The following is a 26,500-nucleotide window of genomic DNA, read 5'->3' as shown; positions in this document are numbered from 1 at the left end:
AGCAGCACCCATCTGATTGTCAGTGTCCCAGAGAGAGAAGGCCCAAGGCAACCCTGAATTCTCAAGGGCAAATAAGGCCAAAGAAGCCTTGTCAAGGGCAGCAGGATATTGCTCCCATGGGGCCAGGCCCCTCTCCCTGCAGCATGAACCAAATGAGGAAGAGGGATCCAGGAGCACTGGGGGAGTGCACTCTGGCATGCATGGCCTGCCAGGTGTGCCCAGGTAAGCACCAGCAGCTTGGATCCACAGAGTACAATCACTGTGTGTGCCAGAAGGGCCCCCAAAAACCAGCAGTTAGGGCTGCTCTTCTGTTCCAAGCCACATTCAGCTCAGTCCTAACCCAGACAAGTCGTCAGGAGCAAGATGGACATGAGGAAACCGAGTAAGCTGCAGAACGACCCAAAACGACAGGCCGCCTGTTCAGCTGTTCAGGCAGGAAGGAAGAGACCCGGTGTGCCGAGACGACTGGCATCAGCTAAGACTCTAGCATGGGCTAAGGCACAAAAAAGGGCAGCTTTAAAACTGGATTGTGATGTTGCTGAAAAATTATTGTAAAAACTGGCATCAAAGTACAGATTGGCTTGGAAACTGGGGGAGAAAGCCACTTTCTCCCAACTCCCCACGTGGACAGGTGGCCGTGAGTAACCTTGGACCTGTCCGCTATCTCCATCTGAAAACCAGCCTGGGGACAACAGTCCAGCAGCTCCCTGCCTGGCCCCTGGGCAGAGCTGAGTCACCAACAGGAAGAGGACAGGTGTCCTTGCCCCCAGTGACAGGTGCGTCCCCAGCTAGCAAAGACAGCTCAATGATGCTGTGGATGCTCGCTTAGGAGCCTTCACGGTAATCCCTCCACCCGTCTTACCCACAGCATTCCTTTCCACCATTTCAACTACCCACAGTCAACCGCAGTCCAAAAACACTTAAATGGAGCTGCTGGCATCGTGGTGAGGTGGTGGGTTGGCTGTGGTTTGTGAAGCTGGTATTCCATATCAAAGTGCTGCATTGAGTCCCAGCTGCTCTGCTTCCAATCCAGCTCCCTATTTATGGCCTGGAAAAGCTCTAGAAGAGAGCTTAAGTCTTTGGGCACCTGCACCCAGTAGAAGACCTGGCTCCTGGCTTTGGATCAGCTCAGCCCTGGCAGTTAGGGTCATTTGGGTAGTGTACCCGTAGATGGAAGATCTTTCTCTTCCTCTTTCTCATGTAGCTCTGCCTTTCAGATCAATAAATCTTTAAAGAAAACCCATGCAAAGGAAGGACTCCTGTTGTTCCCATTTTATAGAAGGGGCGAATGAGGCACAGAAAACTTCTATCCTCTGCATGGGGCCACTGAGCCATCACTAGCAGAGCTGGGACACAGACCCAGGGAGTGTGGCGGGAGCCTGGGGCATGATAAAGCATTAACATTCCACACGTGTAATCACCTCTCCTGTCTCAGACGCCTTCTTCTCCTTCCTCTTCCCCAACAAGCCGAAAGCAGTTCTACAGCCAAATCCAGCCCTTCTACCCATCCACCCAGCTTCACATTTGCAAAGCATCTGTTTCTGCAGCAGAAGTTCTCAGATTTTGAAGAGAAAAGGTGGGAGATGAAAGGTCGAGGGTCCTTTATAGCCTAAGTCTCTCTTCCAGGGACAGAGAGACCTTCAAACCAGTAGCCTAAGAAATACAAAGTGGTGGGACAGTGAGTCCACAGCCCCAATTAAAGTAGCACCATTCCACCCTCCCCGGCCGCAGAGACCAAGTCCTCCGGTTTGATTATGACTTGTTCTAGATAGAGAAGGTGGGGGGTGGTTAGAAAGGCTGGAAGCTGATGGCAGAAATGCTAAGGCTCTGGGAGAAAAGGACAGCCCAGTCTAGATTCTCTGTGAGTGCATGTGTGTGCAACTGTATGGATATACACACGTGTGAGCCCTGTATCTGTATGTATGCTTAGCACACGTGTTAGTGTATTATGTGAGTACATGTATGTGTTATCGTGTGTGTGAGCTGAGTGTCTGTGGTGCCCAGGCTGGGTGTTCTACCACAGAACCCAGCTTTGTGATTCTCTTCCTCCAAATCAAGGCCAAGTAACAACATGTGGAGGCGGGAGCAGTGCAGAGCCCTAGCAGAAGCGTGCTGACAGGCATCTGTGCTGCCCAGGGCAGTTCCCCCTTCCACAGGGAAGTGAAGGCATTGTGGGTGGGGTAGTCGGGCTTGGCTGCAGCCTCACTCCTGCTTCTGTCCCCAGCCCCACCTAAACAAGAAACTCCTGCCACCATGCAGAAATGCTGAGGCTATTTCTTCTGGTTCCTGGGCCATCACGTCACGGGGACTCTGCTAGGCACAGCCAAGTGCTGAGGGAACAGGGATGTCTGCCAGATTCCAGGAAGTCGGGCCACAGCAGTCCCCAGGTTTCTCAGGCTCCAGGCCCAGTCTCCCTCTTGCCTCTATCGATCTTGACGCCAGGCCAAGCATGGGGGACTTGTCCTCACCCTGTGCCTGGGTCTTCAGGAAAACCTGCGTGCCTTCTGCAGAGGGTACAAGGCTGTGCCAGGCTCAGCACAGGCCAGTCCTGCCAGAGCCTGGAGCACCAGGCACACAGGCTGCCAGCCTGGGCAGCTCCGGGGAGGGCGAGGCAGCCGATGCCAGGGCTTCTACCATCAGCACGTCAGCCTCACTGCCCTGCCAAACCAGTCCACAAGTGCTGGAGGTGGGGCCATGGGGCAGCAGGATGCAGAGCCCCAGGAAACAGTCACATAGGAAACAGCATCACACTCCTCCCTCTACTGCGCCCCTGGAAGTTTCTGCTGGACTGTACAGATCCATACTCCCTGCAGGTGACGGGGCTGGACATGAAGCTGAGGAGGCCACAGGGAGCTCTGGCCATGGCATGCTGCTGACGGCGCTGTTGCTGTTGGCCTCCAGTGATGCCAGTCAAAGCACTGGCACAGGACCAAGCCCACAGGGAGGCATGAAGCAGAGGTGCTGCAAGGACAACACAACACCTGCCCCCGACATTGTCTACACCTGGGAGACATTCACACCAGGCCCTCCTTCCCCACTTATATTCAGCCTTCTCTTGCCCCAGAACCAGGGGAAGCCTCCTCGTCCTGCCACTCAAGAAGAGAGCCTGGGAGGTGCCCTGCGAAGAATCTCCTCCCTGTGTGTCTCCTGCTCGCCACAGGGCCTCGTAGTACGAGAAGCCAGAGAGAGAGGGAGGAAGTGAGTCAGCTTCTTGCAGAAATGGGAATGGGAAGGAGGGGCCAACAGAAAGGACATCAAGGGGCAAAGGGCACTGGGGCCAGAAAGGTCACCAAGAAAGAAGCAGGCTCTGGAGGTGCTGGGAGCCCACAGGGTAAAGGACAGCTAGCTACAGGTGACAAAATCGGCAGAGCTACTTCCTGCCAAGACTGGGGGGCCCCTGCGGGCCAGGGCTGGCCCCACCTGAGGATGGAATCCAAGGCACTCCCTTCCTGACTCACGCAGGACTAGAGGAAGTGAGGCCTTGCAGGCCACAGCCAGCCCTGTGCCCTCCTCACCCAGGTGGAGTCTCTGGTCTCCCAGGATTCCTCCTGCTGTGCCACCAACCCACCTTCCTGCCAACCTCCCAACCACAGGGAGGTGGAGGCTGAGTCTCCCAGAGGGACATGCACCTGGGGTCCGACCCCCCACATAAGCAGGAAAGCTGGGACTGCTGGGACTACCCAGCCCCTCCCCTAGCCCAGGGGAGCTGTCCCCCAGGCCTCAGCTGGAATCTGTGCAGACTCTCAGGCTGCTGACATTCCAGCACATTTCAGCCCCTGGAACGGAAGGCAGCAGAAGGGAAGAGAGAGCCTGGATCCCTGCTGGCCACACATCCGCCCCTCCAAGACCTGCAGCTAGACACCATGGTCCCCACGGGACCCTGTGTCTCCTTCCTACTCAAGTCTGTCACCCTCGCCAAGACTCCGGTGCAGGGTAGGGGGCAGGCTGTCCCTTGAGACCCTTTGCTCAGTCACCAGGATGCCTCCACAGCCCATTTCTCATCCATGCCTGTGAGATGCCAGTCCCTGAGCACACAGGAAAGTCTATGGGTGGAGACATGACAAGGTAATATCCTACAAACTAGTTACAAGGCCAGGAACCAAAATCATGCTAACAGTGGTAGACCAGGCAGAAAATGGGAAACCACCTTCCCTCCTTCATCAAGTATCCATGGCTCTCAGGCTGCCACATCGTGGAAGTAATCAGATAACTGGTTATAATTCCAAGGAGTAATTGGGAAGGAGAAGGGTGCAGTGCACAGCAGGAGGGTTGGGAAAGACTAACTGAGGATGTGCCAGAACAACTGGGGCCAAGGTGTGTGGGTAAACATGCCAGGTAGGGCCCAGCAGCACAGATGAGGTCAACAGCAAGGACTGCCCCGTGGCAGCAGCAGTAGCAGCAGCAACAGCAGCAGGAGCCCTGCCCTGCACACGCCCACCACCCACCAAGCCCTTGCCTCCCCGCCTCCATTCCTGCATGTATACAGAGGAAACCACAGTGCATAGACTCCCTGCCATGAGGAGGAGTCTACCCCAGGTCAGGGGTAACATCTGGTAGGAGTGGAAACCAGCTACCCTAAGTATTGCGGGGATCAGCAAAGGGCCAAAAAAGGCAGGAGGAAGAAAGTCCTTGCTTCCCAGCCCTGGATGAGTCGGGGCAGCAGTGCATCCAACTCTCCCTGGGGACCACACCCAGACGCTGCCAGGGCAGGTGTGCCTCCCTTCCTAAAGCTTCTCCACCACCTGCTTGGCCACTCCAGCCTGCAGAGATACTGAGTCCATGGCCACACCATCCGCAGAGCCCGAGGGGTACACCCATCCTGCCTTCCCCTCCCCTCGAGGGAAGACAAGGAAGCAGAAAGGTTTCAAGTGACGATGCAGCCAGGCTCGAACGGGCTGGGTTGGGCTGAGCAGTCAGCTGTACAAGGCTGTTCTGAGCCCACCTCCACTGCCCTTACTGAGCACGCTGGTCCAGAGCCAACAGCCCAGTGGCACACCTCACAGCTGTGCACCCCCCTACAGCTTGCTCACCTATAACCTGTGTTCTGGTTACCTATAGCCCAGTTCCCCCTTCCCCTGTGAAATAGTGCTCACGGCAATGCCCACTGCATTGTGTGTGTGTTTGTGTGTGTGTGTATGCACGTGCACGCATAGGGGGAAATCAACAAGTGAATACATGTGAAGCATCTAGAACCCTGCCTAACACACAGTGGATGGGCGCCGGCCAGCTACTTGCCCTACCATTCCTTCTCCTGCCTTCAATTGGGGCATGTATTCATCAGCCCAGCAGGACTTCTCTGAGGGACCCCACTGTGACCCACGGTGCAGAGTACCCTCCCTCCATTCTTCCTGGACGTCAGCTTCTGCCAGGGCAGTACAATGTGGCGGGACTGCAAACAGCGACAGAGGCAGAGGAAGGGAGCCAGAGCAATGGCCCAGGTCTAAGGAAATAGTTTCCCAACCAGCTGGGACCAGAAACTGAAGACAACAACAACTCAAGCTTTGCTGACCATCCCCTGGACTGAAGAGAACACAACAGAACCTACCCTAATGCCTCCCTCCCACCCCCAACTGCACGGCAGGGGACTGAGCACCCCCCCCCAAAACAAAACACCACTCCTCCGCCATTTTCATTTTGTTCCCCTCTATCTTCCCTATCATTTTCACACCAACCCCACTGACCATTTCCATACACTTATTCTCCAGTCTTCCTTCCCATCATCATTTTCTCCCTTCCCATATGTTCACTTTCCCCCACTTCTACCCCCCTCCTTTCCCCATCTTCATCACACCAGACCTTCTTTTTATTTACACCCTCCTCCTCTTCATGTCTTTATCCCATCATTCATTCTCTCTCTTTTTAATATTCAACTTTTCATCCCATACTATAATATCATCCACATAATAAACAACTATATCTCCCACCCCCCAACCCCCACTCCCCCCCACCCATCCTTTTATAAATCTCATCACAAACCCTCAAACATATCCTTACAAAAAAATATCTCATATTATTTTTCCTATGTTTTCATTCCCATTTTTCATTTTCCTATTTCCCCGCCATTTTGTTTTCTCATTCCCCACACATCCTTCCTTTGTCATGTAAATTCCCCAACCCCCTCCCATCCCTCCCCTCATCCATATCCACACCTCCCCAACACCCATTTAATCAAACCCATACTCTTCACCTATTTTTCCATTTCACCCATCCCCCTTCACCCCTCTTACTATTCCATGTTCCCCTCACCTCCTTTTCACCTACGTCATCAATATTCAACCTCTTCCTTCCGTTTTTTCCATTCACTTCTTCCCACATTCCATTACCAAGCCCATCTTAAAATTACCCATTTTACAAAACAATTCATTCATATATCCCCCCCCCCCCCCCACTCCCTCAATCATCCTACCATCTCCCCTTCCTAACCCACCCTCCTTCCCCAACACCTCCACACCACTCCCCCCCCGTCCATCTTTTTTATCCATCCCCTTCCCCTCCCCTTCACACCAGTATTATAGACTCTGAAGCCAGAGGTGCCTGAAGCTTTGGCATAAAATAAAGCAAAAATGTCCTGCTTACAACAAAAACAAAAAAACAACCCCCAAGCTCTCTAAGGATCATCTGGAGTAAAATTAGGAACAGAAGCATTCTAGAACACTGAGCCAGACAGCCCCCAGCTCCTCTGCCATTGCCAGCAGCCCCAGGAGGAGCCCCATGCACACACAGAGGTCCGACAGGCCTGGAAGCAGCATGGCGCCTGGGCTCCCCACGGACTGCCCCATGGCGCTGGGGGCAAGGTGCACTAGGCTCAAAGTCCAAGGGGGTTCTCCTGTCCCTCACGTCCAGTCTGGTCCCTGCAGGACCACAGGGGACCAGGGCTGCAGGCTTGAGAAGCAGAGAGAGGACAGGGAATAGCCTCCATCTCTCCCTCCTAGGGCCACCAAAGCAGCAGGAGGCCCAACAGGACAAACCCAGCCCAGGAGCAAGGATGGGGGACACTGCAAAATTACCGGCCCTGGTTGGCTTTAGAGATCGAGCAGAGGAAGGAACACTAAGTGTTCTTGAGTGTTAATCCCAGCCCAGATTTCACATCAGCGAGTGCACCCCAAATGCGCATATTGTGGGTGAGGACCCATGAAACACAGCATACAAAGTGAAGCCAAGGCTCTTCAGAGCCCCAGAGACGGCAGGAGTGAGGTCCCCTTCCTCAGCTCAGGGAGGAAAGCACGCATCCACACTCAACCTCCGCCAGCTTGCCTCCCCTTCCTCTTGGGCAGAACAAGCCACTTCCTCCTTCCCAGCCCACAGGGTCCCTCCTTCCTGCCCCACACCATGTGCCTGCACAGCCTCCTGTGACCACAGCCATGGCGATCCTTCTCTTCTCACAGGGGCTCAAGTTTCCCACCCAGCCTTCCTGCAAGTATCTTGGACCCAGCTGGGGTTTTCAGAGCCTCATTTTCACCTTCCCACTCAGGGAACCCTTGGCCTTCAGCAAACTTTACAGCAACCGATGGACTCCCCAGAAGAAAGGGAAGAATGAAGCCTCTTCCCTCAGTGTGGCAGTCGTGCTGGGTCCCTCCTCTCCTTCAGCTTCCACGCCAGTCAGTCGTCAAGGCTACAGCACCTGCCTCCATTGCTTGGGTTTGCCTCATCTCTCCAAATTCACAGCTTCTACCAAGTTCAGGGCTCTATGCGAGTCCTGGCAAGAGCTCTCTCACTTTTCTCACCACAGCTACCCTTAGTGTACCCTAAAGCACTTCCCACAAGGAGTCAGAGAGACTTTCTAAGATCTGCTTTCAATCACTCCCAGATTTAGAGGGCTTCCTGACCCTTCAGTCCAAGTTCCCACTGCCTGGCATGGCTCACAAGGGCCTGGGTGGCCTGGCTCCTGCATCCCTCTTTTATTTATTTATTTTTTAAGGCAGAGCAACAGAGAAGGACAGACATACAGAAAAAGAGAGAGAGAAAGAGAGAGAATCATCCTACCGCTGGTTCATTCCTGAAATGGCTATAATAGCCAGGTTTGGACTAGGCAAAAGCCAAGAGCCAAGAATTCCATCCTGGTCTCCTGCATGGGTGTCAGGAGCCCAGGGACTTGGGCCATTATTCACTGCCTTCCCAGGAATTATCAGGAAGATGAATTAGAAGCAGAGCAGCTGGGACTGCAACAGGCACTTGAAATGGAATGCTGGTGTCACAAGCTGCCCAATCTGCTGTGCCTCAAACACATCCTCTCCCCAGCCTCTAGGCAGTGTCTCTTATACATTTTCCCTTCCTCCTGCCTCCCAGCCATTCATTTCCTACCCAGTTATCTGCTTTTGCAGGCCCATGTCCTGAGACTCCGCTCAAAGCCCCTCTTCCATGTTGCCAAGAGCCCTGGCCTGGTTCCTGTCGCTGAGCTGCTCAAATACAGTGTTGCTCTCTGGTACTTGACCATCTCTCCACTCAACTGAGTTCCTCAGAGGTCAGGATGATGTGCTGCTCAGCACCAGACCCCATGACCGGGCACACAGCAAGTGCATAGCAAATGCTTGTGTCATGGGTGGGTGCCTGGAAGGATGAGCGGCAGAACAAAGAGCTGCTTCTCAGGCCTGCTGGCTGATCCACCAGACTTCACATCACTCCAACCACTGTGCTCATCCCTATTCCTCAAGGCACCCTCGTCCAGCAGCTACAGGGACACGTTAAAGAGGTGCGAGTCCAGCATTCTAGACCCACATCAGGTGAGAGGAAAGCCAGAGAGCTGTCTTTCCCTGGGGCTTTCTGAGGTGGCCTTGGAGGGAAGTCAGAGGCCCTGGCCCAGCCTGTGTGCAGACAGGGAACAGATGGTCACTCAGTGCCTTGGAGCTCCCCAGGGACAAGCAGCGTGTGGACACTGTTGATGGATGGCCTGACGGTCAGGGTGGCCACCGGAAACCGTCCCTCTGGGGCTACTGTCATGGGGTGTCCCGCCCAGCAGCCCGGAGGAGGCTAGAGGACACTTGTCTTGGCACAGTACCGGGAGCAGAAGTAAAGCCAAGAAAAGAGGCGGGAGTGGGAGGAAGAGGAGGAGGCAGAGGTTAAGGTTAAGGGCTGCTGAGCAGGCTGCAGCACTCCCACGTCAGCTCCTGGGGTCTGGCCCAGGAACCTGGAAATGCAGGCTTCACCCTGCCCACCATCTAGCGGGGAGGTGTAGGGGAGAGGGGGCTTTTCTCAGCCTGTGCCTCTTGTTCCCCAGGATACATGTGGGGACAGGACTGCCCCTGCTCCTTTGCCAGGTGATCCCTGGGATGCTACATGGGGAAGAAGTTCTCTGCGCACCTTGCCCCTTGGAGGCCTGAGTGAGCCAGCATTTCAGGGATGACAGCTGTAATGGGGAAACCTCACAGGCCACCTACCCACCTCCTCAAGGGATGGGAGAGCAGCCCCCAGCTAGAAAGAGAAATGTGAGATGCCAGGAGATGTGAGAAGACCTGACAGCAGCTGGGATGCCAGGCCCATGGAGCCCTGCTATGGTCCAGCTGGAGGCTGACAGTAATCCCCTGGGTGAGTCATTCCTGAAGAAGAAAATTCCATCCGTGTAATGGCAGTGCCAACCAGGGGAAAATGCAGAGGGCCACGATGACATGTTGGGGTCTTTGGTTCTGAGATAAAGGCCTCTCCTCCTCTGCTCCCACCTTAAGTCATGGCTCCCTGGGTTGAGCCTAGCTAGTAGATGGCACACAGGAGGTACCCAATGTGTGTTTCCAGAATGAACAAGTTTAGGTCCTTTCCTGGTTCCACATACGCTCCCTCCCAGTCATATCATGCCCTGATCAACAAAACTGCCTAGACCCAAATAACCACACAGTAAAGGAAGGCCTGGAGCCTCAACTAGCACTTCCTGGCAGGGACGACCCCGCCACTCCGAGCATCTAGAGGTCCAATGTGCTGCTAGGGTGAGCAGCCATCCTTTGCACTCAACTGCTTTCCCTGGGATTGGACCCTGTCAGCTTCCTCTGCACTTCCTTTCATTTCTGACATCTGGCTGGTTGGTCACTTAGTGCTGAAAAACCTTAGCCAGGCCACACCCATACTGGGCTACAGGGAGCAGACCTGGGCAAGTCTAAAATCATAGTTATGAGGAAGGAAGGCTAGAAGTCAGCTTGTCCTTCATGTGCTGTTTCCAGACAGGACATTCCAAACAAAAACAAAATGAACTTTCAAAAAAAAATTATTCATTTGCTTATCTGAGAAGCAGACAGGCAGGGAGAGCTTCCATCCACTGGTATACTCTCCAAATTGCCTGTAGCTGTGTTGGATCAGGTCAAAGCTGGGAGCCAGGAACTCAATCCAGGCCTCCCATAGGGTGATGGCAACTCAATTCCCTGAGCCATCACCTGCTACCTCCCAGGTAGCCGGAAATGGAAGCAGATCTAAGACCCAAATTCACCCACTTGGAAATGGGATGTGTGTGTCTTACCAGCAATTCAACTGTTAGGCCAAACACCATGAGCCCTGCTTCTCTGCTGCATGCTGCTGTGTTGTATAAGCAGGAGGAGGGGAAAGCCCATAAGAGACTTGTGCCCAGAGCTGGAGAGAGGAGGATACCTTTGAGCAGGGGGCACCAGGTGGTGTCTCAGCGATGGTCAGCACACATGTGGTGCCTGTGCATCAGATCCCTGACCTTCCCCAAGGCTCCGTTTTTCTTCTTCAGAGCACAGGGAGCCAAGCTATCCCTACACCAGTCCCATTTCATAGGAATAAAATCTAAGAGTCTAACCATGGTTTATAAGATTCTCCCTAGCCGGTTCTCTTCACCTAGCAGCCAGCTTCTCACACACATGGAAGCCACCCCTCTGGAAGCTGCAACCACAGCAGCTAGATGTCCCAAATGTCCACGTCAGCCCAAGATTGAAATCATTTACCTTTTTTTTTCCTTCTTTCACCTTGGAGACCTAAATAACATGGTGATTTTACATTCTAGTGTCCAGATTGTCTCTCCTAGCTGCAAGGGGCACATGTCAACCCACATAGCGCTACTGAAGCCTCAGCAAACACAGTGCCCAGGCCCCTGCTCCCTCTTTACATCAGGAAGCTGAACACTTGGCTGGCAATCTCCAACCCACATCAGACCCTTCTTGGGGACTCTGATATGCAGCTAAAGGTAAACCAGGATACAGCCCAGCCCCAACTGCTTATGAAAATCAGTCATCTCAAGCCAACAGACACACAACACTGGAGACAATCGGTAAACCATGAGGCCCAGCTCGGCCATGAGAAACTGACTCAACAGTAAGCTTCTGGGGACCCTCAGGCACTCGTCCTCAGACAAGGTACAGAGAGACACAGGTGGCCCAAGTGTGGCATGGCTTCCCTTACTTCCCCACAGACTACTTGAACCTCTGCACCTGGATACCCCCCAACAGCCACCCCGGCTCACCCTGGCTTCCCAAGGGAAACACTCACATCAGCTGGCTCCCTGCGCACTCCCTCGCCGCTCCGCAGCCAGCTCCGGCTGAGCTCACTGAGCTCTGGGATGGGCTGCACCTTGAGCCGCACGCTGTCCCCTGACTGCCGGATCATCTCCACAATCTCATCCCTGGACTTGTTCTCCACGTTGTTCCCATTAATCTCCACGAGGCGATCTCCTGGCACTAACCCCAGGGCCAGGTCCTTGGTGCCGGCACCAGGCTCAGCAAAGTGAACCACGCGCCTGTAGGCCTGGCCCTCCGGGCCCCGGTCCAGCATGGTCGTGCGCCGTAAGGAGAAGCCGAAGTCCCCAGTGGGCCGGCGCTGTAGCTCCAGCTCCCGGATGGCGGGGGGTGGTGGAGGCACCACGGGCGGCAGGCGCAGGTCAGCTGGAAACTTTTTGGTTACCAGTTCAGGGACACGAGTCCGGAGCCCCGACCGAGGGATACCTGGGCCGGGGTATTGCATCAGCTGTCCCTCTATTGTCCTCACCTCTACCTGAGGCGAAGGGGCAGCTGAGTGCTCTGAGGGGGTTGAGGTTTCTGACGCGCTCTCGTCCCGACTACGCTGGGAAAAGGAGAAGCGCTTGGCAATCATCTGTGAGTTCTGCTTGGCCAGTGAGCCAAACTTGGCCGCCCGCTGCAGCACAGAGCCCCGGAAGCTGCCCTCCTCTCCCTTGAGGTCGTCGCTCGAGCTGGCCGTGCTGAGGTGGCCCGAGTCCAGGATGATGCTGCCGCGATTGCTGTCAGAATCGATGTCGGTGAGGTGCAGGTCGGAGCCACTAGCCACCTTGATGGGGATGGGGTTGGAGATCTCCAGGCGCGTCTTGGACTCGCGCTTGGAGGAACGGTTCAGGTTGAAGAAGCCACGGCGCAGGCTCATCTCCTCCAGGCTCCTCAGCTCCGCTGCTGACATGCGCTCCTTTTTCTCCTTCTTCTCTTTCTTCTCCTTCCGCCCACCATCTTTGTCCTTGTCTTTCTTCATTAGGTGAAACATGGTGAAGGTGCTGGGCTAGGGGTGGTACCCCCAGAGAATTACAGGTGTTTGTCAGACGGCCTCTGTACCCCACCTTGCTGTTGCAAACAGAAGCACACAGAGACAGGTTAATTGAGCAGTCACTTCCGGTGTCTCCAGACCAGGCATAACCTACTAAATAGGCACAACCCCCACTCCCTGAGTGCTGGCCAGACGGATCTGTGTCACCCAATACCAGCCCAGCTGGAGCCAGCACCTTGACTCAATAGGCTAATCCTCCACCTGCTAACACCGACATGCCATATGGGCACCAGTTAGTGTCCTGGCTGCTTCACTTCTGATCCAGCTTTCTACTTTTGACCTGGGAAAGCAGCACAGAATGGCCCAAAGCCTTGGGAGGAAGCTCCAGGCTCCTGGCTTTGGCTCAGTTCAGTTCTGGCTGTTGCAGCCATCTGGGGGACTGGAAGATCTCTCTCTGCCTATCCTTCTCTCTGTAAATTTGTCTTTCAAATAAGAATAATTTTTTTTTAAAGATTTTATTTATTTATTGGAAAGTCAGATATAGAGAGAGGAGGAGAGACAGAGAGGAAGATATTCCGTCTGATGATTCACTCCCCAAGTGAGCGCGACGGTCGATGCTATGCTGATCCGAAGCCATGATTCAGGAACTTCTTTCAGGTCCCCCACATGGGTGCAGGGTCCCAAGGCTTTGGGCCGGCCTCAACTGCTTTCCCAGGCCACAAGCAGGGAGCTGGATGGGAAGTAGAGCTGCCGGGATTAGAACCGGCGCCCATATGGGATCCCGGCGCGTTCAAGGCGAGGACTTTAGCCACTAGGCCACACCGCCGGGCCCATCAAATAAGAATAATTTTTAAAAATCTAAAACCAAACAAACCAAAACTAAAACCAGCTAATTTAATCCCCATAATATTCTTAAAGTTGGGTGCTGTGATAACCCCACTTTACAAATGAAAGAAACTTGAGGTTTGGATACAGTAGTAAAAAAGTCCCAACTTCCAGGTGTGACTTTGCTCTCAGTCCCTGAAGGATCACAGCTCAAGGGTGTAGCTCTCAAGACACCTGGCCACCTAGCAAGAGAGTGCATCAAGTCAAACCTGGTTCTGGATTGAAGGAAAAAGGCCTGGGACTCTGACCCCCTCACCCCCTGCCCCCCCAGCCCCATTGCCAGGGTCCTGAAGTAACACATCCCACCTGCAACGGGACTCTGCTAAGCCTGTAATCCCTACAGCAGCATCCGCAGAAGCTGCCTAACAGGAGACCTCAGAAGAACCCACACTTACTCAACATCCAGTGTCAGACACCTGCCGTACACTCTCTGACCCTCACAGGCTTCCTAGCTCTCTCTGTTTCAGAAATTGACTTTGGATTCCTTGTCACCCAGCTCACCAGAACTGATGCTGAGCTTCTGGGAGCAAACGCTGTGTTCCATCTAGGCCCTGGGTGCCCAAAACAAAGCGGGGAGGAAAGGAAAGGGAAGTTCCAGACTATACAGCGGACAGGCAGCTGTGAAGTGGGGGAGGGGTGGGGTCTGCTGGATAAACAGGATCCTGAAAACCTCACATCCTTTTCCCCAGGCCAACACCTAAATATAGACTCGGTAAGAAAGTTGTGGCAATGCAAATTCCAACTCCGGGGCACATGCACACACGGTGCCAACCTACCCACAACCCACGCACACCCAGCTCAGGGACAGGACTGAGAAAAACCTGGTTGGAGTGCAATTTGGGAGTGCCTCTCTGGTTGTAAACAGCAGGAAACAACAAGTAGAAATAGGCTACACCATCTAATTCAGAATTAAATGTAATTTTTTTCTCTCTCTCCAGGAAAGCCTCCCCCCTTCAAGTTCCAGACACAGGATCTACTTGGAAGCGGAAGTGCTTCCAGCAGTGGCCTCAGGCCAGGCCCTGTGTGTCCTACTCCCAAAAGCAAGCATGGCTTTCCAGATCCTCATTCCACTAGGAGAGTACCCCCTCACCTACCCAGAAAAAAACCAGAAAAATCCTTAAGGCCAGGAACTCCCAAGGGCTAATTGCTTTCCCTTGCTAGCCCTGGCGGCTCCTGGCAGACCAACACATCTTCCCTGTAAAGCAGTACTATCCACAGAAACACAATTCAAGTCACAGAGGTAATTTGTAGTTTCCTAGAAGCCAGGCTATAAAAGGTACAAAGAAACAGGTGAAATTGACTTTGATTATATATTTGCTTAATGCAATAAATCCAAAATACCATCATCTCAATGTGGAACCTATATAAAAACATTGAGATGTTTGTCATTCTCACTTCCATTTAAAGTCTTTGAAATGTGGTATGCAGTTTATGGTTCGAGCACACCTCAGCTCAGACTAACCACAGCTCAAGTATTCAGTAGACCCATGGGGTTTGTGGTTATTGAATTAGACACTGCAATTCCAGAGAATTCTCCAAAGAGATGGAAATCTGGGCCAGTAACCAGTTCTCTATGGACTTAGCATGAACCCCTTTCCCTCTCTGACCTCCGTTTCTACTTGACAGAATGAAGTTCTCTCTAAATGTTTTGGTTCTAAACGCTCCCTACACAGTGCCTGGGAGCTGCAAGAAAGGAAAACCTGGGGCTCAAAAGACTTACAGGGGCAGGCCTTTGGCCAACAGTCAGGCTGCTGCCGTTACGGATGACCACATCGCAGATGTAGGTGCCTAGTTCAAGTCCTAGCTCCTCCACTTCTAATCATGCTTCCTGCTCAAGGTGAACCCTGGGAGGCAGCAAGTGATGGCTCAAGGATGGACCTAGATCCCTGCCAATCACATGGATGGTCAGGGTAGAACTCCAGAATTCTGGCTTGGGCTTGCCTGTTGTGGGTGTTTGTGGACAGAAGATCTTCTGTCAGTCTGTCTCTCTGCCGTTTAAATACACTGAAAATAAGTCCTTGAGGAAGAGGTATACAGTCTGGGTAGGCTTGCCCAGCTGAGTCTGTGCTAATTAAAGTGAGGCAGTATCTGACAAGTGGTACCTCTCTCCAGGGCTCCACTTGAACAGGCACAATCAATCTCTCTCCCTCTCTCTCTCTCTCTCTCTCTCTTTCTCTCCCCTGCATGTTGGACAGGAATGTGGCACAGACATGGGATCCCTGGCCGGTCACTACCCTCCTCACCCTTTGCCTACCACAACCCACATGGTCTTAAAGGACTTATTGAGAAGATGGCTCCAGGGGGACATAAGGAGCAAATACAGACAGAAACCTGCCTTTGAGACTTGGAGGAGACAGACAAGAATATCTCAGCCACAGCTCAACCACTGACTGAATGGGTAATCCTCACTCCACAAGCCTTACCCACTCCTGGCTTTTGGCTGGGGACAAGAAAGCTGAGTAGTATCAATGGAAAAGAGCCCCCAGAGTTCTGGAATCTTTGGGTTGAAAAGGTGTCTGAGGAGTCGTTACACATACAGCCCTGCTTCACTGCCACTGCAACAGCACAGGGAGCGCCCTGGCTAGAGAGCTTAGGGGATCTGGCATCTAGGTCTGGATCTGCCAACAAACTATCAGGGAACCTTGGGCCTGTCACTTTGCTCAAGGTTGAATGATATGACCCAGGCTTCTTCTAGCTCTCAGATTCCAAATATGTCAGTCTCCTGCGGATACAGGTCAGTGATTAGCCATCCCAACCCTGGAACTTTCCCTCACCATTCTGCCTACCACTGCCACCTGCACAGCTCACAAATCAGCCCTGATGAACAGCCATCCACAGTCTCCAGGCCTGGCTGGGGCCTGGTTCTTTCTTAAGCTCCATGGCTGGAGCCCCCTAGCTAATGGGAGTCCTTACTTGCAAGCCCAGATCTGTGATGCAACTGTGGTAAACAGCTGCTGTGCCTATGCTTCTCAACCCCTGATCTAATTGAGAACTGGGCTCCATCACCTTCGTGTAAACCTTAGACTTGCCAACATTGTCTGTCCTTGGCTCCAAAATCACCGACAGCTCTGACTCCACCACCTCCTCACCACTCCCTCCTCCAGGCTACAGTTTCACCCCTCCTCCCTTTCCTTGCTCACCCTCTCCCTTCATGCCCGTGAAGGTAACTTTTCCATTTTTTTAACCTCTTCCTCTGCCTTTTTTTCCTTACATCACTGTCGGGAGCCTTACCTAACTGAAAGTGGAGGAAAGGTATGTACATGAATTAGGATAGATACTTACATTAGTTTCACCCCCTCATCCCTAAAACCAAAGGCAAGGGTAACCTGTCAATTCAGCTGCTTTATCACTTTATAAGCATCTTGAAGCAAGGAATATTCAATTCAAAAGGGAATTGATGTGATGTGTCAGCAACAACAGGAGATAAACAACTTACACATTAATACAATGGAATACAACTCAGCAAGAAAAAGGAAATAGCTATTGACACACTCATCATCAGCAATCAGTCTTAATAACACGCTGGTAAATGAGAAGATGAAGCCAGGGACAAAAAGCAGATCTTGATAGGATTTCAGTTCTATGAAGTTCTAATGTAAGCAAAAGTAATCCAAGGTGAAAAGAAATCAGAACAGCAATTCCCTTCTGGGAACAGAGGTGAAGCCTGCCTGGGAACCAGATGAGGGAACTTTCTGGGGTACTGGCCATGTTCTGTATGTTGATAGCTCCAGGCATTTGTCAACTGTCATCAAACAGTGTACATAAGATGTGTGCATTTGTTGTGTGTACATACTTATTCAAAGGATCCAAAAACTGTAAACAAAATATTGAATTCCAGATCATGCTAAAACACTGACGGTGAAGTATGCAATTGACTTTCAGATGTGTCGAAAATTAGACATAACTTCATAGCTGAATCAAGGGATAAGTAAATGACAAATTGAAAATTTTTTTCAAAATTTATTTTTATTTATTTGAAAAACAGAGTTATAAGGTTGGGGGTGGAGGAGAAAGAGAGCTCTTCTATATGCTGGTTCATTCTCCAAATGGCCAACATAGCCAGGACTGGACAAAGCTGAAGCAAGCAGCCAGGAGCTTCATCCAGATCATCCATGTGGGTTTGAGGAGCCCAAGAACCCATTTTTCACTGCTTTTCCAGGCACCTCAGCAGAGATTAGAATTAGAAAAGGGCTTGGAGCAATGGTTCAATTGGCTAATCTCCCTCTTGCAAGCGCTGGAATCTCATATGGGAGCTGATTTGTACCCTGGCTGCTCCACTTCCCATCAAGCTCCCTGCTTATGACCAGGGAAAGCAGTCAAGGATGGCTCAAAACCTTGGGACCCTATACCAGAAGAGGCTCCTGGCTCCTGGGTTCTGATCAGCTCAGCTCTGGCCATTGCAGCAATTTGGGGAAAGAGCCAGTGGATGGAGAATCTTTCTCTCTGTCTCTCCTCTCTGTGATTCTGCTTTTCCAATAAAAATAGATTTTGAAAAAAAGTAGAGTAGCCTGGATTTGAACAGGGAGTCCTATAGGATGCTGGCACTGAAGATACGGCTTAACCTGTCAGCCACAACGCAGCCCCAAGAAAAGAGTAACTGCAGAATCTAGGAGGTGTGGGTGTGGGAGGTATTGACTGTAAAACTCCTTAACTTCTCAGAATGCTTAAAAATCTTTGTGATAAAACGTTGGGGGGAAATATGTATCTAACAAGCACCTAGAGAAGGTGAAAAAGCTAAAAGGAAGTAAGCCTAGTGAAAGAGCTCAGACTTCAGGTCAAAAACTTGAAAACAAAAAACAAGTCCATGACAAAGCAATCTAGGGCAAGCCACTTAAGTCCGCTATACCTCCATCTCCCTATCACATCATGAGTAATGTATATAAGACTTTAATACAAGGCCTAGCTCATGGAAGGTCTCAGGAATTATATCAACAGTCACACAGCACACTCTTCATCCAAACAGGATGGTGGAGAGGCTAACAAGAGTACACAAAGAAACATCAGCACAGATGCAACAAAAATGAGATAAGACCGTTACGGGGAGAAAGCAGAGCTCAAGGAAGTGAAGGCCACCCAGTAAGTGCAGGCCAAGCTGGGAACACACTGGTAAGAGCCATGTGGCTTCTGCCAATGATGCAGGTGGTTAACTCATAGAAGAGACACGACGGCCAACCAAACGTGAACAGGTACTCTGCCTCAGTACTATTCATAGACATGTGAAAGAGAAGCATACTGTGTCTTACTTGGCAGTTTAATAAAAACTATTAAGACTGATACCATCCAAAACTAGAATAGGAAGCAGAGAATTCCCTATATGTTGCTGTGAGTACACGTTGATACAATCTTTTGATATTTATGTATTTATTTCATCTATTTGAAAGGCAGAGTTACAGAGACACAAGAGATAGGGAGAGAGAGAATAGGAGGGGGAAACAAAGAGAGAGAGGAGACCTTCTATCTGCCAGTTTATTCCCTGAGTGTCCTGCAGTGGCTAGGCCAAAGGAACCTAGAACTCCATCCATGACTCCTACCCAGCTGGTAGGGCCCAAGTGCTTCAGCTATCATCTGCTGCCTCCAAGGATGCACAAGCTGGCAGCTGGATGAGAAGCACAATACCTGGAACTCCAACCAGCACTTCTATATGATACAGAGGGTCCCAAGTGGTGCTTAGCCTTCTGCATTATAGTGTTTATCCCAGTATAATTTTTAAAAAGATTTATCGATTTTTATTGGAAAGGCAGTTCAGATTTAAGGAGAGAAAGACAGAAAGATCCTCCACCTATTGACTCATTCTCCAAGTGGCTGCAACAGCCAGAGCAGAGCTGATCCAAAGCCAGGAGCTTTTTCTAAGGGTCTCCCACATGGGTACAGAGTTCCAAAGCTTTGAACCATACTCAACTGCTTTCCCAGACCACAAGCAGGGAGCTGGATGAGAAGTGGAGCAACCGGGACACAACCATCACACTGGGCCCAGTATAATTTTTCATGAGGGCAAGTTGGTGCTGTGTATGACAGTATTTATAGGGGCTGGCATCATGGTGTAACAGATTAAGCTGTCAACGGCAACACTGGCATCCCACACAGGTGCCAGTTTGAGTTAAAACTGCTCCTCTTCTGATACAGCCCCCTGCTAATGCACTGGGGAAAAAAGCAGAGGCTATCTCAAATCCTTGGGCCTCTGCATCCACATGAGAGACCCAGAAGAGCTCCTGGCTTTGAAGTGGCCCAACCCTACCCATTGTGGCCAATTGGAGAATGAAATAGCAGACAGAAGGTTATCTCTGTCCCTCCTCTCAGTGTAACTCTGCCTTTCAAATAAAAATAAATAAATCTTAAAAAAAAAAAAAGAGTTAGATTTGTATACCCCAACCTGGAAAGGTTCCATACTATAGTGTTATATAGAAAAAGCAATTTACAGGGTAGGATAGAACATCTAAAAACTACACATACATGTGGATATGTACAACATGTCTAGAAAAATAATGCTCTGGGAAGAGATCTGGTCAAAGCAAACTTGGGTAATGCATACATTGTTTCGTTTTTTTATAGTAAGATTATTATTTTGATTTTTTTATAGTAAGAATATTTAGCACTCTGTGTGTATGTGTGGCTTTAAATGCTTTGAGTACTGGGATTATGAGAAAATTTTTTCCTGCATGTTCTTTTCTTCCCACAGGAAATAATATTTACATTAATGATATTTTAACATAGCACACTAACCTATAAATATATGCCATCCACATGTAAGTCATACATAGGACAAGCCTTTCAAAAACAGTGTGTAAATATCTATTATGAAACTGTATCTGCTTATCTCTGGAGCACATGGGGCAGAGGGACTAATGCCTCAGCTTTCTACCCCATGAACTTCCTACAGACTGAACAGCTTTCAACACATGTTGTTTTCCTGTTTTTAAAGATAAAAAATTTAAAAAAAAAAAAGAGGAGAGGGTGCTGACAAAAGGAGTGAGCAGAGCCTTGGCCTCCAAGCTGTCCCAGGCTTTGCAGTGGTCACTTTCTGGCTTGTCTTGTAGTCTGGAAAGTTCCGGTAACTTGGGGGACTCAGTTAACATAGATTTCACTGTTGTCTTGTGGCTTTCAGTGGGGACAGATTTAAATGGGTCACTCTGCAAAGCAAAAGCCCCAGGAAAGGAAACTGCAAATGCTCACATCCAAGACAAGGGCGCCCGGACTCGCCCTTGGTGGGCAGATCCCCAGTCCCCCAGCCCCCACTCATAAATAAATACAAAGGAAATACTCTCCCCTGAGAGCCGTCCTCTTTCCCTCGGCCTCTGACCTCCCAGAGTGACCCGCTGCCTACAGCCCGGGGGCCCCAGGCAGGCACTACCGGCACCCAAGGAGTGCAGAAGCGACCCTAGGGCGTCCTGCAGCACCTGGCTTGGCCCGGCCCAGCCCCGAAGCAGCGGGCGGGTGGCGCCTGCCGAGCCTGCTCCCGCGGTTCTGCTGAGCTCCCGCTGAGCTCCGTGGCGCCCCATGACTCACCGCCAGGTCACACGGAGCTTATCTGGCTCCAGGTGTGCTCCCTAGCTCCCGACCGCCCGCCTCTCACATGACAGCAGCCGGCCCGCCCGATGCAGCACCAGGAGCCGGGTGGCAGGCGGACTCCCCAGCAGCCGCAGCCCGCAGTGCTTCCCGACACAATATGGTCTGGTCTCTCCTGGAACGCCAGGAGCCCGCGGGTCCCAGGAGAAACAGCGGTAGGAGAGGCGCCAGCAGCCCAAGCAGTCCCCTGCGGCCCTGCCGGTACACCGTGTGACCTTGAGCTAGTGGTGTCCAGGCTCCTGGCCTGAGCTCCTTCAACTATCAATCTCTGAGGGCCAAGGAACACAGACTTGGCCCAGAGCCTCTGCCCAGAGGTTTTCAGAGCAACCGCAAACTGCAGGTTCTAATCCCGCTCCGCCTCCACGCTGTGTGACCTTGAGTCCGTCATGCTAGTCTCTGAGAAGCCAGAGAATAATAAAAATAATCCCTCGTAAATGAAGATAAAGTGCCTGGAGGAGGGGAGGGGCTGTAGTCCCCATAACACCACCAGTCCAACAACCCCAGCCCCTTCCCTAAGTGGTTTGAAGCCTCCAGGGAAGGTGGATAATTTACAAGACACACAATTCCAGCCTTGAGACAAAGGGCAAGGAAGGTGGGGGGGGGGGGAGAGTGGGCCCTCCCTATCCCACTACTGTCTCTGCATACCACCTTCTCAGTCACCTCAAACACTGGTGATTGACACCTCAATAAAGGTGGAGGAATGATGGGGTGAGGGGTGGTGGGCATATCTTAAAATCCGCTCCAGGCCCAGCTTGAAGCAGAACTTAAATCTGCATGGAGCTGCATCCAGAGTCCAGGCAAAATCTGTCAATCATAGCACAGAGTGGGCTTGGCCCAACCACCCGCTGAAGAAAACAACCTTTAAGTCAGAGCCCCCAGCTTTAACCCACCTGGCTAATGGGAGGGTGGGGGAAATGGGAAGCCCAGGTCACATGGATGCTGTGGTTCCTGCCTGTGGCGCCCACAGCAGCTGAGGGAGTTTGTTTGCACAAATCTCTGGTCTGAGGGAACAAGAACAGCTTCACTGTCCTGGAGACCAGGTCTGGATCCAGGCGTCCTGGGTTCCAGCAACTCCCAGCTCCTGCGCTGCAGGTGGATGCCCCACCAGTCCACCTCAGAGTTCCTTCCAGGTCCAACTTCTGTAGGATACATGCAGCCCTCCCTGAGCAGCCCAAAGCAGGGCCATGAAGGAGCTGCAGACAACAGGCTGGCTGTCCACACTACCCAAGAGTGAGCTTGACAGCCCAGGTGGGAGGCAAGAGGGCTACTGGGAGAGCCCGGGGATGGGAGAGAAAGTCCTTGGCACAAGCCCAGGCACCTGAGCCAAACCATGGGAAAACAAACAAATTTGACACTGGCAGCTGCCAGGCACACTATCATCCACTGTCCCAAGTTCATAGCCCCTGAAAGAAGTGCCCCCCCCCCCCAGCCAACAACCCCTCCCCTGGCCACCCCCACCCATACTCCTTCTTACTCTCCTGGAAATGTCCTTCATATAGTAGCTTACCCCCAAAGCCATTGTCTTCCTGGAATCCAGGCCTCAAACTCCATGTCCTCAACCCCAGATGGACAAGCACACCTCCATCCACAGCTATATATAACCAGTCCTGTCACGTCCAGCAACCAGGAGCTGGTTTCCTGGAAAGTACTCATCACAAAAGGACAGAGGGGAAGCTACGGAGGTGGCAGGCCATGGATGAGGCTGGTCAGGAAGCCCAAGGCCTCAGGAGAGCAACTCTCAATAGCTGCCGAATAGAAAGGAACCTCTGGACCAAAAAAGGGTGAGAAATGGTGGGCCAGACTTGTTGCCATGACAACAGGACACGAACCAGCTCAGAAAAAGGTTTCCAGAACTGGTAAGCACCAGGAAAGGCAGCTGATTCAGTATCCTCCAGCATCAGTGTCCTGCTGTGGTGCTCTGTCACCCACAGTGACCTGCTATCCCTGCCAATGTGCACACACACACACACACACACACACACACACACACACAGAGGCCTCCATTTCCATCTCCATTCACAAGGCCTCCCCAGCTGCAGACATATCAGGGACTTTGAGAGACAAATCAAAACCAAACCCAAGAATCACAAGTCACTGACAAGGTGGAGTGGGGTCAGGGTCAGGGGGCCAGTTCTTAATTCTGGGGGACTAGCAGGGGCAGGAAGGCCCTGGCCAGGAAGATGCTTCCCAGCAAAGTGGTCTCCCAAACCTTGAGGCCAAGCCCACACCCCACAGGCCAAGTGAGTGACCAGGACAAATAAGCCCCAGTTCAAAACACAAACTGGCTGTCTTTCTCTCCACCACCACCCCCTCCAGCCCCCAACACACACACACTAGCTCATTCTGGCAGCAGCAGCCTTTCTCACTAATCAGCAAGACACATGTGTCTCCCTCCTGGGTGCCACCTCCAACCGCCCCCTCCACAAAGCCCTGCTCCCCCATGAATGTGTGTCCCCACAAGCCTTATCTCAACCGAGAGCATGACCCACTCCTCACCAGGCTTGGTACCCACCTCCCCTGGCACAGGGGCTGTTCACCCGCATGGCAGGCCGGCTGGCCCTACTACCTCCCCTTCCCATTGGTGAAGCAACTGGCATGACAGGTTCGCAGGGCGGGGCGTCAGGGCGGGCTCTCCCTGAGGCCTGGGCCGCCCCGGCAGCCTGACCTTCCCACACTCACCCCACCCCTCAGTCAGCAAGGTGAGGTGAGCAGCCAGTCACAGGGGAGCGCCCGTGCTCCCTGAGACACCCACCCCTCAGTCCGCCGTCCAGGCACCCACCCCACCCCCACCTCCTGTCCCAAGAGGAGGGGGCCGGCCGGGAAGCGGGGTCTCCATTGTTTTGCCAGCTGTCTAGCAGCTGCTCCTTTGAGTGGAGCCCGCTGGCGGCCTGGCAGTGAAAGGGTGAAGGCCGCTGGGAGGGATAAAGGGCTCGGTGGAGGTGCTCTCGGTCCCCACCGCCTTCCTCAACGCCTCGTTTTCTGGCTGTATTAGGGGTTCCCGGGCCTGGTCCTGGGAAGCCCCCCACCCCCGAGGCGACTGCCTGCACTCCGTAGCTCTGGGTCACCTGGGCTCCTCCAAACCCCAAATCCCCACCCCACCCCCAAAACTGAAGGCCACCCTATTCTGCCACCCTGCGTCCCTTAGGCTGGCCAAAGGGGACCGGCGCTGCCCTCTTTGCCCCTGCTAGTCGGCCCCAATCCCCGCGCGTCGAGCTCCGTGGCGCCGCCAGGGACGGGAGCCGGGAGTCCGGGCCACTGCTTCCAGCGAGCGGCCAGGGGGAGGAGGAGCCGGCGGGCCCCGCCGCCCGCCCGCCCGCCCGCTCGTCCAGAGCTCGCCCCGCCGCCCCACCGGGCAGGGCCCGCCGCCGACCGACCGCCCCCACCACCCCGCACTCACCGGCCGCCGGAGCCCGCCCGGCAGGCAGCAGGAGCGGAGACGCGGCATCCAGCGGCCCCGGCCCGGAGGGGCTGGAGCGCAGCGCGGCGCACCACAGCGCCGCCCCCCGCAACCGCGCGCGCGGAGCCGAAAGGGAGCTCCCTGCTGGCGGCTGCGGGGATAAACTCCCGGCAACCCGCGGGCGCGCCACCAGACGCGCGCGGTGCGCCCACTGCAAAGGCTCTGTCCGCTGGGGGCTCCGAAGCTCCGTTTGCTGAGCCCGTGAGGCCCCGCCTGGAGGTCCGGCCTGCGTGTGGGCCTCAAGGCTGCTGAATGGGCACAAGAGGTTCTGTCCAAGGCACACTCGGGTCTCTCTGCTGGCTGTGCCCAGGGTAAGTGTTGGCCAAAGCCAGCGACTTAGTCTAGCTGGCCACCTCTTCACAGGTTAAGGCACAGCTTTGCCTGGTGTCAGTGGACTCAGTCCAGGGCAGGTAGCCCTGCCCGGACACACTCCCTAAGATGACATCAAGCTCCTGGTGACCCTGTCTGACAACTCTGTTTCCCGTACAGCTGCTCAAAAGGTGTACCAAGGTCAAAGCATACGAGTGCCCAAGGTCGCAGTGTATCTGGGCTCAGGGGTAATGGTATACCAGGGCCCAGAGGTCACCGTGTGTCAGAGTTCAGAGGTCACGGTGTACCAGGGCTCAGAGGGCTCAAAGAGGTAGTCACTCCCTGAAGCAATCCAACAATGCCAAGATCAACACCCTTCAGAAGCTCTTTGGAATGAAGTCCCTCTCTGGGCTGGCCACATCCTGTACATATCAAGTGAGCTGCAGCACCCGGCAAGGAGAGATTTCAGACCTCCTGGGAGATCCCAAAGGACACTAAGAGACCAGACCTCCAAGACAGATGCCACATCCTGAGTTAAGAGAGAGAAAGAAGCAGATATTTCCCTGGGCAGTGTCTGGGATGGAGAGAAGGGAGGTACCCCAGAACGGGGAAGAAATCAGGTGGGGAAATACGGGACAGAAAGTATAACAGACAACAGCAGGTGGCTCTCATCATAGCCCAAACAGAAACTTTTCAGGCAAAGGTGGCCTGACCTGACAGATCAGGGAAGACCAGAGCAAGGTGGCACTGCGGTATGTGCATATTGGATGAGGGGAGGCCATGCTATTCAAGCTCAACTCAGCAAACATCCACTGCTGCTGAATGCCAAGTGCAGCTCCAGGCAGTGAGAGGGGCACAGAGAGAAATCAGACCTGCGTGGTGTCTTCAGACATTCACCTGGAAGCAGGTGGAGGGGAGCAGTGACAGCAATACGAGTCAGCAGGCTGTCACAGGTGCTGCAATGGCTGTGTGGCCTGGCAGGAAGAGTAAGGAAAACCCCTCGAGGACTCCGTATTCGGGCAAAACCTTGAGGGCCAGTGAGGATGACGACTATCACTACTGCTTCCTGAGCACCTACTAGGAGCCGGACACCATCCTTAATTCTTTGTAACACACTTGTCAAGAAGACATGAGTATAAATAGGAATTGAGTGCATGGACTCTGGAGCCGAGCTCAAATCTCAGTTTTCACATTTCTCAGTTCTGTGTTACTGGGCGGTTTATAAAAACCCTGTTTCTGCATCTGAAAAATGGGGTAATAGCAATGCCACCTTCCCTGTGTTTATTTTGAAAATGGCCCAGTCTACAGCAATCTGGAGAGCAAACCCATGGATAGAAGCTCTCCCTCTGTCTCCTCTCTCTGTAATTTATGTAGCCCTTGACCCTTTGTGTCCTAATCAACTATGTAAAGATTATCAAAATAAAATAACAATAAAAAATTTAAATAGTACAACGACACTGAAAGACACTTTCTTACAAAAACTAAACGTATTCTTCACCATCCAATCCAGCGACCAGACCACTAAGTATTTACCAAAATAAATTAAAAGTTTACATCCACACAAAAGCCTGCACACAATGTTTATAGCAAGTTCATTCATGAGTGCCAAAACTTGGAAGTAACTAAATGAAACTCAGTAGGTGACACGGTAAATAAACCATGGTGCAACCTGTTAACAGACTATTACTCAACACTAGAAAGAAATGCGCTTCCCAATCATGAAAAGAAGGAAAACCCAAATTCATATTTCTCATTAAAAGCCAATCTGAAAGCATCTCAGTGATTTCAATTACATGATATTGCAATAAAGGCAAAACCATGGAAACAGAGCCAGAAGTTAGCGGGAAAGAAGGGGAGATGGGA

The 26,500-nt window shown here is 52.5% G+C and overlaps 1 protein-coding gene across 1 annotated transcript in view; it reads right to left on the bottom strand.

Annotated features, from left to right (window-relative positions):
• The window catches only part of MYO18A (myosin XVIIIA), a 95,919-nt gene extending 71,569 nt beyond the window's left edge, over positions 1 to 24,350 (bottom strand). The window contains exons 1-2 of the mRNA XM_041001754.1: positions 24,269 to 24,350; positions 11,425 to 12,500 (exon numbers count right to left, since the gene is read on the bottom strand). Of these exons, the coding sequence (XP_040857688.1) occupies positions 11,425 to 12,423 (999 nt within the window). The 5' untranslated portion in view covers positions 12,424 to 12,500; positions 24,269 to 24,350. The remainder of the gene's footprint in view (positions 1 to 11,424; positions 12,501 to 24,268) is intronic.
• Positions 24,351 to 26,500: the final 2,150 nt, after the last annotated feature.

The sequence above is a fragment of the Ochotona curzoniae genome, unplaced genomic scaffold (assembly GCF_017591425.1).
Source record: "Ochotona curzoniae isolate NIBS_2020 unplaced genomic scaffold, NIBS_Ocur_1.0 scaffold_2453, whole genome shotgun sequence".
NCBI classification, from domain to species: Eukaryota; Metazoa; Chordata; class Mammalia; order Lagomorpha; family Ochotonidae; genus Ochotona; species Ochotona curzoniae.
This window is presented reverse-complemented; position numbering and strand designations above follow the sequence as displayed.